The sequence below is a fragment of the Myotis daubentonii genome, chromosome X (assembly GCF_963259705.1).
Source record: "Myotis daubentonii chromosome X, mMyoDau2.1, whole genome shotgun sequence".
NCBI classification, from domain to species: domain Eukaryota; kingdom Metazoa; phylum Chordata; class Mammalia; order Chiroptera; family Vespertilionidae; genus Myotis; species Myotis daubentonii.
Window position 1 is genome coordinate 102,435,183 of NC_081861.1, and position 11,912 is coordinate 102,447,094.

The 11,912-nt window shown below is 41.9% G+C and overlaps 1 protein-coding gene across 3 annotated transcripts in view; it reads left to right on the top strand.

Moving 5' to 3' along the window:
* LOC132223348 (toll-like receptor 13) overlaps window positions 1–7,393 on the top strand; it is a 28,284-nt gene extending 20,891 nt beyond the window's left edge. For all 3 annotated transcript variants that reach the window (XM_059678596.1, XM_059678595.1, XM_059678594.1), the window contains one exon: window positions 3,739–7,393. In XM_059678596.1, coding sequence (XP_059534579.1) covers window positions 3,807–6,686 — 2,880 coding nt within the window. In that variant the 5' untranslated portion in view covers window positions 3,739–3,806 and the 3' untranslated portion in view covers window positions 6,687–7,393. The remainder of the gene's footprint in view (window positions 1–3,738) is intronic.
* The last annotated feature ends 4,519 nt before the right edge of the window (window positions 7,394–11,912 follow it).

Here is an 11,912-nt window from a genome sequence, read left to right on the forward strand (position 1 = left end):
ACAGTAGAAGTGGGACTGTCTGGCTTCGGTCGGAACTCGAAGGCAGCTTTCTCTCCGAGGTTTGCAGCGGTTGCTGGCACTCTGTGAGGCAGAGACCCTGGGGACAGAACTGAGAGCAGCCATAACTGCTCGCTCCGCCCACTCTGTAGATCCCCTGGGACCTGCCCCGCCCAAGCCCTGCACAAAGGCATTTGCCGGATAGCCTCAAGCAAAGGCTAGATTAGCACCGCCCTAGAGATCCAGCACAGAAGCACTCCCTCTGCAGACACAGCTGACTCTAATAGCCAGTTAGCCTGGAGGTCAAATCACCCCCGGTATTGCCGACAACAATCAAGGCTTAACTACAACAAGACTGCACACAAAGACCACAAGGGGGTGCACCAAGAAAGCATAAAAATGCGAAGACAAAGAAACATGACAGAAATGGAGGATATTGAGCTAAAAACCACAATTTTAAGGTCTTTCAATAATTTTCTAGAAACTGCCGATAAATGTAGTGAGATCCTCAAGAAATCTAATGAGACCCTCGATACTGTGATAAAGAACCAACTAGAAATTAAGCATACACTGACTGAAATAAAGAATATTATACAGACACCCAACAGCAGACCAGAGGAGTGCAAGAATCAAGTCAAAGATTTGAAATGTGAACAAGCGAAAAACACCCAACCAGAAAAGCAAAATGGAAAAAGAATCCGAAAATACGAAGATAGTGTAAGGAGCCTCTGGAACAGCTTCAAGCGTACCAACATCAGAATTATAGGGGTGCCAGAAGATGAGAGACAGCAAGATATGGAAAACCTATTTGAAGAAATAATGACAGAAAACTTCCCCCACCTGGTGAAAGAAATAGACTTACAGGTCCAGGAAGCGCAGAGAACCCCAAACAAAAGGAATCCAAAGAGGACCACACCAAGACACATCATAATTAAAATGCCAAGAGCAAAAGACAAAGAGAGAATCTTAAAAGCAGCAAGAGAAAGAAAATCAGTTACCTACAAGGGAATACCCATACGACTGTCAGCTGATTTCTCAACATAAACTTTGCAGGCCAGAAGGGAATGGCAAGAAATATTCAAAGTGATGAATACCAAGAACCTACAACCAAGATTACTTCACCCAGCAAAGCTATCATTCAGAATTGAAGGTCAGATAAAGAGCTTCACAGATAAGGAAAAGCTAAAGGAGTTCATCACCACCAAACCAGGATTATATGAAATGCTGAAAGGTATCCTTTAAGAAGAGGAAGAGGAAGAAAAAGGTAAAGATACAAATTATGAACAACAAATATGCATCTATCAACAAGTGAATCTAAGAGTCAAGTGAATTAATAATCTGATGAACAGAATGAACTGTTGATTATAATAGAATCAGGGACATAGAAAGGGAATGGACTGACTATTCTTGGGGGGGAAAGGGGTGTGGGAGATGTGGGAAGAGACTGGACAAAAATCGTGCACCTATGGATGAGGACAGTGGGTGGGGAGTGAGGGCGGAGGGTGGGGCGGGAACTGGGAGGAGGGGAGTTATGGGGGGGGAAAAAAGGAACAAATGTAATAATCTGAACAATAAAGATTTAATTAAAAAAAAAAACAAAACAAAAAAATAAGAGTCAAGTGAATAAATAATCTGATGTACAGAATGAACTGGTGATTATAATAGAATCAGGGACATAGAAAGGGAATGGACTGACTATTCTTGGGGGGGAAAGGGGTGTGGGAGATGGGGGAAGAGACTGGATTAAAATCGTGCACCTATGGATGAGGACAGTGGGTGGGGAGTGAGGGCGGAGGGTGGGGTGGGAACTGGGAGGAGGGGAGTTATGGGGGGAAAAAAGAGGAACAAATGTAATAATCTGAACAATAAAGATTTAATTAAAAAAGAAAATTAGGAGTAGGAAGCAACTTTTCTGACTCAACATATATAAAAACCTACAGCAAATAAAATAATTAATGGAAAATCTATAGATGCCATCCCATTAACCAAAAACCCCATTTTCTTTCTATTGTCACAATAATTTAATATAGTATTGGAGATTGTGACCAATATTATATAAGACAAACATAAAAGAAAGGCATAGGTAATGTATGAATTTGAAATAGACATATATAAATTCCATTACTTGTAGAGAACATAATCATTAAGAGGTAAACCTAATAGACTTTAACAGTCACATTTATTTTTTTTTGTTTTGTTATTCTCACTTGAGAATATTTTTCCATTTATTTTCAGAGAGAGAGGAAGGGAAGGGGAGAGACAGAGAGAGAAAAACATTGGTGTGAGAGAGACACATTGATTGATTGTCTCCTACATAGGCACTGCAGGGTCTTTGCCTCTGGCCCATTGCCTCCAGCAAGAGCCCCAAATGGGGACAGGGTCTGAGGGCTGATGCTCTATCCACAGAGCCAAACAGGCTAGGGCTAACAGTCCCATTTAAAAAACTACATAAGTTTAGAAAACTTTCTATATTTATGAACACAAAAAAATTCAAAACTTATGGCACCCTTGCTATAACTAACTAGAAAATTAAATATAAAAAATAAGATATCCCTTGCCTGGCCGGCATGGCTCAGTGGTTGAGCATCAACCTAGGAACCAGGAGGTCACTGTTCAATTCCCATTGAGGGCACATGCCCAAGTTGTGGGTTAGATCCCCAGGAGAGGACATGCAGGAGGCAGCTGATCAATGATTCTCTCTCTTCACTGGTGTTTCTTTTTTGTTTGTTTTTTTAATCCTCACCTGAGGATACTTTTCCATTGATTTTTAGAGAAAGAGGGAAAGACAGGCAGAAATATCAATGTGAGAGAAACACATTGATTGGTTGCCTCCTGCACGAAGCCTGACCAGGGCCCAGGGCAGGGAAGGAGCCTGCAAAGGAGGTACATGCCCTTGACTGGAATTGAACCTGGAACCCTGTGGTCTGTAGGCCAAGGCTCTATCCACTGAGCCCAACCAACTAAGGCTCTTCATTGATGTTTCTATGTCTCTCTCTCTCCCCCTCCTTTCCTCTCTAAAATTATATATATATGATTTATATATATAAAATTATATATATGAAGATATCCCTTAAAATAATAAGATCTAAAAGTTTTTAGGAAACATAGAAAGCACAAAATTTTACAGAGAATATTTTAAAACTCTTTTAAAATATAAAGGAAGTTTTGACTGAATGAAGTTATGCTAAGTCCACATTTGGGTTGATTTAACTTGATAATTGTACCAATCCACTTCTGCGGGAGACGGCGGGAACTGCAGCATGCCGCTGGGAGCAGTGCTGCTTCCAGGGGAGGTGGGCCCACTGTCTCCTCTCTGGGCCTGCGCTTGGCCCTCTGTCCCTGTTTGTGTCTGCTCTGGCTTCCGGGGGGCCGGCTCAAGCCGGGCGTGGCGATGAAGCAAGCATTCTGCCAGGCTGCTCACACTGCCCACTCTCAGCTGCTGCTCCCCTCCCCCCCCCCCCCCCCGGGACTGGGGGACTCCAGCAGGGATGAGAGGACTGGGCACCGCCATCTTGTGATTATGGGCACCCCACCTTTAGTGATGGATGATGGTTAATTCGCATATTACCCTTTTATTAGATAAGATAACACTGGTCTTTGCTGATGGACATGGAGATTGCTTTAGAAATGGATTTTTTTTGGAAGTTAACATTGGGAGAATTTTTATTTCATTTTTTTGAAGCAGCTATGATATATTGAGAAAGAAATTTAAAATAAACAACTTTCTCTTTTTCTTTGCAGCAAAGTCACATGGAATTACCATTCCTTAAAAAAATGAACATCAAACATGTGAAGGGATTTTTTTTCTAATGGTAACTCTGAGGCCTGGAGCTGACAAGATGGGCTTAAAGAACCTCCTGGCTCCTCAGCAGATCTGGCTCATTTTAATAGGATTTTCTCTGCTGTCTTTGGCAGAGACATACGGATTCAGTAAATGTGCACAGTATGAATTTGACATTCACCATGTTTTCTGCATTCGGAAGAAGATCACCAACTTGACAGATGCCATTTGTGACATCCCTGGATACACTACTCACCTCAACCTGACACAAAACCAAATTGAGGTCCTTCCTCCCCATTGCTTCACTAATTTGACTGCTCTGGTGGACTTACGACTGGAGTGGAATTCCATTTGGAAGATTGAGGAGAGGGCCTTTTGGGGACTTGAAAATTTGACCCTCTTAAATTTAGTAGAAAATAAGATTAAAATTGTGAATAGCTCCTTTGAGGGCTTGTCCAACTTGGAAACTTTGCTCCTGAGCCATAATCGAATTACCAATATTCACAAAAATGCCTTTGTCCCTCTTTTAAAATTGAAACACTTAAGTTTATCTAGAAATTTTATTACTAATATTTCCAATATTCTTGAAGCAGTCCAGCATCTTCCATGCCTAGAATACCTTGATCTCACTAACAATAGCATCATCTCCTTGGACCACAGTCCCAGGTTATTGGCCTCACTGACCCAGCTGAGCCTGCAGGGGAACAAACTAATGGAATTAAATTTCTCTGCTTTGTCACTGCCTAATCTGACCACTCTGGATGTCTCTCGGAATAGCCATGGAGTCATTCAGAATGTTGCTCTGGAAACTTTACCCCAGCTGAGGAGCTTGAATCTAAGTGGAACATCCGTAAAACTGGAGATGCTTCCAACCAAACACCTGGAAAATCTAAGGGAAATGGACCTTAGTGCCTGGGAGTTTAGAGGTGGTCATTTAAACTTGAGCAGTGTGTGTCACCTCCTCAGACACTTGCCCATGTTACAGGTTTTGATTTTTAGAAAAAAGGCCACTGATGCAGGAGACATAAAACACCTTGCCAACTGTACCAGGCTTTTGTTCCTCGACCTGAGACAAAATAATAATCTGGTTCACCTCAATGACAGTGAGTTCAATGCTATGCCCAGCCTTCAAAGGCTGAATCTAAATAACTGCAAACTTTCCTTTGTCAGCAACCGGACCTGGAGTGCCCTCCAGAACTTAACAGCCCTAGATCTGAGCTACAACAAGTTTGAAAGATTTCCAGATTTTGCATTTTCACCCTTGAGATACCTACAATCTCTTTTCCTCTCTAGAAATCCCATCACAGAACTCAATGATATGGCCTTCTATGGGCTGTATTCTTTGAAGGAGCTCAACTTGGCTTGGTGCTGGATAGTGAAAATTGACAAGTATGCCTTTGCTCACTTTCCAAATTTGGAGAGTTTAGATCTTGGAGGCAACAATATTAGGACTCTAAAACGCAGAACTTTTCAGTCTCTGAAGAAACTCCAAGTTCTGATTCTCTCCCAGAACCGCCTGAATATTATAGAGAAGTATGCATTTTCAGGTCTAACTTATCTCTATAAACTTGACCTAGCAAAGAATATCTTGTCAAATATTGGGACAGGCATTTTCTTGGGCCTTGAAAATCTAGAAGTTTTGAATCTCAGTTTTAATGAAATTACATATGAAACTACCAGGACCTTGCTATCTCCTCCATTTATGAAGCTCAAGTCTTTGAAACAACTCAACCTAGAAGGACAAATGCATGGGATTCAGGTTGTTCCAACCAACTTCTTCCAAGGACTGAATGGCTTGCAGGAGCTACTACTAGGCAAAAATCCCATGGTATTCTTGGACCATCTCCAATTTGATTCCCTTACTAATCTCACAAAGTTGGATATCTCGGGAACAAAATCTGGAGACCGAAGTCTCTATTTAAATATTTCCTTATTCCAAAAACTCAAAAAACTAAGAATGCTGCGCCTGGAAAACAATAACATTGAGTCCCTGACTCCTGGCATGTTCTCTGGCTTAGAAAGCCTTCAGATCTTCTCTTTAAGATTCAACAACCTAAAAGTCATTAATCAAAGTCATCTGGAGAACCTGACGTCACTGATGTTCTTTGATATCTATGGGAATAAACTTCAGTGCAACTGTGACAATGTGTGGTTCAAGAACTGGTCAATAAACTCAGAAAATGTCCATATCCCTTACCTCCAGAGCTATCACTGTCAGCCAAATACCCAGAATTTGTTGATAGATTTTGATGATGCAATGTGTAATTTTGATCTAGGAAAGGTTTACTTCCTCTGCTCCTTCACTCTCACCCTCACAACCATGGTTGTCTCTTGGTTCAGTGCCAAGATAACGTCATCTCTAAGGTATGGGCTCTACATATTTCGAGCCTGGTTCCAGGCCAAGTGGCATAGGACAGAGAAGGAATTCATCTATGATGCCTTTGTCTCTTTCACTGCCACTGATGAACAGTGGGTATATGAAGAGCTTGTTCCAGCCCTAGAAGAAGGTGGCCAGCCCACCTTTAAGCTCTGTCTTCACCACCGGGACTTTGAACCAGGTATAGATATCTTTGAGAACATACAGAATGCCATCAACACCAGCCGAAAAACTTTGTGTGTGGTAAGTAACCACTACCTGCGCAGTGAATGGTGCTGCCTTGAAGTACAGCTTGCCAGCATCAAGATGTTCTATGAGCATGAGGATGTTATCATCTTGATCTTCTTGGAAGAGATCCCAAACTATAAGTTATCCACCTACCACCGACTGAGGAAACTTGTGAATAGGCAGACATTTATCACCTGGCCAGACAGTGTACATGAGAGGCCACTCTTCTGGGCACGTATTAGAAATGCACTGGGCAACAAATCTGTGGAGAAAGACAGTGCACAGCTAATTGTGATTGAATGACCAGAGGTCTATGTGACCTTAAAGCTAATGTTGCCCAAGTTATGTATAGGCTGAGAGTGTGACTGAATGTACCTGTTGTACAGGGAAAGGATGAGCTGCTCATGACCATCAGACCTAGGGTAATTTGGTTAATGTCCATTGGACAATTGGAAGAATGAAGGAGGGAGGGCTGCTTGAGGAAGCTTCAAGAACAGTGTCCCCACTCTAGGGGAATGGATATCTGGCAAGTATATCTGCTTTATTAAGGGGAAGACTTGGGAGACAAGTCACCTAAAAGTATGGGGATCAGGAGAGCCCTCATATGTGCTTGAGAAAATTGTTAAACTAATTTCTCCAAGTCAGTTCTGTGAAGGTAGATAGGATTGGCTCTCTTGCACACACTCTACTCCAAGGAGTAAGGCCATGCCATTCCCTTTCTCCTTCTCTTCCCCCACAGGCAAGTATCCCCCAACCTCTAAGGGACCCCATGAAACTTGCAAACAGGGTAGATTGTCTGCTGCAGCTCATTCTGGGCTAACCCCCTCAACCTGTCTCCAAGGCCCCCTTTTCTCTGACTTCCCAGTGAGCTAACGAAGCCCAGCCATTTTCTCTCTCTCGACTGGCCTACTCCTCGTTTGGAATGTAAGCAGCCTGGCTGTTTTGTCTCACACTCAGCTGGCACGTGCCTTGTTTGGAATGTATCTTCAATAAAACCCATTTTGCTTTACTTTTGTTTTTGTTGACCTTAAAATCTTTTCTGCATCAACAAAAAGAACTGAGGCCCCAGCCAGGAACCCCAGTCAGTAACATCTTTGTGGCACTGTGACTCAGATTGCACAAACCATAAGTCTTCTGGCCATGAGGCTGGAGAAAGGGCTGTTTTACTCTTCCCTCTTGTCCAGGATTGGGAAGGCAAGGCAGTAGTTCTAGTTAAAGGGGGAGAATTGCCTGCAAGCAGAAAACTAAAGCAACTGTGAGTGCCTGGGGATGACCTGGCACCGACGCTACAAGGCACATCTTCCCTCCAGAGTGCAAACAGACACTCTCAGGTGACTGAGGGTCATTGTGGAGGTGTCTAAGGGTCTCCCTTGTGATGTGTAAGGGCTTAACAGGGACTCCAGAATACAACTGTAATTAAACTTTGACCCATCTGGTGGGTGCATATAAGGTTTGGTCACCAGCACTCCGGGTCCTCACTCCCTTGTTTTAAACAGCCGTGAGAGAAACTGAGACATGTAAAAGGATAGAGGATGACCATCAAGTGTCATGGCCTTTGAGAGCCTCCTCCAAAAGCAGCATACTTTTACCCACCACATTGATCCCCAAAAATTCCACTTGCAGTCATAACCCCCCACGCCCACATTATCAACATATAATTCTGTCATCCATGCGTTGTTATGATTTAATATGCCTTGCCTGCCCAACCAGACTGCTTGATCTACACTCTTAACGGGAAGTACCATGGAAGAATTTATACTTTATCATGGGTTATGGCAGGCACAGTGTTCTCACAATCCGGACAATGTAAGAACTCTCAGAGTAGGGGTCCACCCTGTTGGGGTGGATCCTAGAAAGATTGGTGGAAATGGCATAAACATCATCAAAAGAATAGGAGACACACAGACTAAAGATATTATATAGAAGTCCAAGGTACAAGAAAACTAGATGGTAAAAGGAACCCTAAATTTACCTCAAACCATTAGTTCTTCCACTTATGGGCTACTACCTTATTTACTCTTTTAGCAAAACCCTCCTCTATCTATAGAATGCCTTTATCCTGTTATCTCCTCTGGACACACTAGCTCTATTTTTCTCCCCTGCTCCTTTGTCCTGGTCCAGAAGACTTGCCTGTTCCAAGATTCCCAGGCTTATCCCACCCCAACCAGGTCTATGGAAACTTACAACACCGGGTAAGGTTTCACTTCCCTTCCCCTGAGATTATGGTGAGATCACATGGTCTCATCCCTGCTAGATGCCTGAGATGTCACTGGGATACTAGGCTCTGGACTTGACCCCAGGATGCTGGGCTTTCTACTTCCTAACCTTTTCTTCCTTCCAGATGGAGAATTGACAAACTATACCAGACAGGAGTCCCCTAGCCTATATCGTTTTTTATTGTTTTATTGCTTAAAGTATTACAAAGGGTATTACCTATGTGTCCTTTTTTTCCCCTGCCCTTGACAATCTCCTGGCCTCCCCTACCCCGCCCCCCGAGTGTCTTATGTCCATTGGTTATGCTTATATGCATGCATACAAGTCCTTCGGTTGATCTCTTACCCCCCTCCCTCCTGCCCCCCAACCCTCCCTGGCCTTCCCGCTGCAGTTTGACAATCAGTTTGAGGCAGCTCTGCCTCTGTATCTATTATTGTTCATAAGTTTATAATGGTCTTTATTATCCATGAATGAGTGAGATCATGTGGTATTTTTCCTTCATTGACTCCCTAGCCTATATCTTGGCTAACTGGGCACAATTTGATCTCCACACCTTAAAAAAAAGACTAATTTTCAATTGTAATTCGGTCTATCCAAATTATAAGCTCAACAATGGGGAATCATGGCCTCAAAATGGGAGCATTAATCATAACACCATCCTTCAATTGGATCTTTTCTGCAAGTGACAGGGCAAACAGTCAGAAATCCCTTATGTCCAGATATATCTCCTATTATAAGAATAGGAGACTCTCCTCTGGAAATGTAAATTGACTACCTTGGCTGTATTACAGCCAGACAAAGACTCTATCTCACAACACTGTGCTAATGGCCCACAATAATCCCCCAGCTACACCCTCATCCCATTACCTAAACCTTATCTCTATCCTGGGCTGCCTCCATACCCTGAAAAAAATTCCCTGTCATCAGAGATGGAAAATCCAAGACCAACCCTACCTACCCACGCCAGGGGAATGTGGCCCACTGCTTGTCCATAAACACTTCTCACTTGTAGCCAAACTCTGTAAGATATAGAACTCTTCTAAAGCTAGTAAATGTCTAACCAGAAGCAAACATAGAGTTGCTCCAAGGGTGTTTCTCCTTCTCAATGACAATTTTGGAGAAGTTGAAATTATCATAAAAATGGAAGCCACTAAGGTCCTTGTAAATACTGGGGCTACTTTATCTATTTCTAACTACACCCAACTTAAGTTGCCTCCTCCTTCAGAGTAAAGCTACTTTCAAAATATTTTTATTATTATTTATTTTTTAAACTTTATTGTTGAAAGTATTACATATGTCCATCTTTTCCCCCACTACCTCTCCCAGCCTGCCCCCACACCCCACCCAAGGCCTTCAACCCCTCATTGTCTGTGTCCATGTCTGAGGCTTTGCTGCCTATGGTTTCTTCTAAGATTTTTATTGTTGCACCACTTACATCTAAGTCTTTTACCCATTTTGAGTTTATTTTTAGGTATGGTGTAAGTTGATGGTCTAGTTTCATTTTTTGCATGTATCTTTCCAATTTTGCCAACACCATTTATTGAAGAGACTGTCATGACTCCATTGTATACTCTTGCCTCTTTTGCCAAATATTAATTGAACATAATGGCTTGGGTCAATTTCTAAGTTTTCTGTTCTATTCCATTGGCCTGTATGCCTGTTCTTGTTCCAGTACCAGGCTGTTTTGAGTACAATAGCTTTATAGTACAACTTGATATCTGGTATCCCTCCAAGGGTGTTATTCTTTCTCAACATTGCTGCGGCTATTTGGGGTCTTTTATGATTCTACATAAATTTTTGGAGAGTTTGTTCTAGGTATCTGAAATATGCCATTGGTATTTTAATAGGGATTGCATTGAATATATAGATTATTTTAGGTAGCATGGACATTTTAATTATATTGATTCTACCAATCCATAGACACAGTATACTCTTACACTTGTTTATAACTTTTTCTATCTCTTTTTCCAACATCCTGTAGTTTTCTGAGTACAGATCTTTTACCTCCTTGGTTAAGTTTATTCCTACATATTTTTAAATGTATTTTTATTGATTTTAGAGAGGAAGGGAGAGGGAGAGAGAGATAGAAACATCAATGATGAGAGAGAATCATTGGTTGGCTGCCTCCTGCAGGCCCCAACAGGGGATCAAGCCCACAACCCAGGCATGTGCCCTTGACTGGAATTGAAACCGAGACCCTTCCGTCCGAATTCTTTTTTTTTTTTCCAATTAAATCTTTATTGTTCAGATTATTACATTAGTTACTCTTTTTTCCCCACCATAACTCCCCTCCACCCAGTTCCCACCCCACCCTCAGCCCTCACTCCCCACCCACTGTCCTCATCCATAAGTGCACGATTATTGTCCAATCTCTTCCCTCACCCCCACACCCCTTTCCCCCCGCAAGAACAGTCAGTCCATTCCCTTTCTATGTCCCTGATTCTATTACAATCACCAGTTCATACTGTTCATCAGATTATTTATTCATTTGATTTTTAGATTCACTTGCTGATAGATGTGTATTTGTTGTTCATAATTTGTATCTTTATCTTTTTCTTCTTCTTCCTCTTCTTAAAGGATACCTTTCAGCATTTCATATAATACTGGTTTGGTGGTGATGAACTCCTTTAGCTTTTTCTTATCTGTGAAGCTCTTTATCTGACCTTCAATTCTGAATGATAGCTTTGCTGGATAAAGTAGTCTTGGTTGTAGGTTCTTGGTATTCATCACTTTGAATATTTCTTGCCACTCCCTTCTGGCCTGCAAAGTTTCTGTTGAGAAATCAGCTGACAGTCGTATGGGTACGCCCTTGTAAGCAACTGATTTTCTTTCTCTTGCTGCTTTTAGGATTCTCTCTTTGTCTTTTGCTCTTGGCATTTTAATTATGATGTGTCTTGGTGTGGTCCTTTTTGGATTCCTTTTGTTTGGGGTTCTCTGCGCTTCCTAGACTTGTAAGTCTATTTCTTTCACCAGGTGGGGGAAGTTTTCTGTCATTATTTCTTCAAATAGGTTTTCAATATCTTGCTCTCTCTCATCTTCTGGCACCCCTATAATTCCGATGATGGTACGCTTGAAGCTGTCCCAGAGGCTCCTTACACTGTCTTCGTATTTTTGGATTCTTTTTTCATTTTGCTTTTCCAGTTGGGTGTTTTTTGCTTCTTTGTATTTCAAATCCTTGACTTGATTCTTGCGACCCTCTGGTCTGTTATTGGGAGTCTGTATAATATTCTTTATTTCAGTCAGTGTATGCTTAATTTCTAGTTGGTTCTTTATCACAACATCGAGGGTCTCATTAGATTTCCTGAGGATCTCACT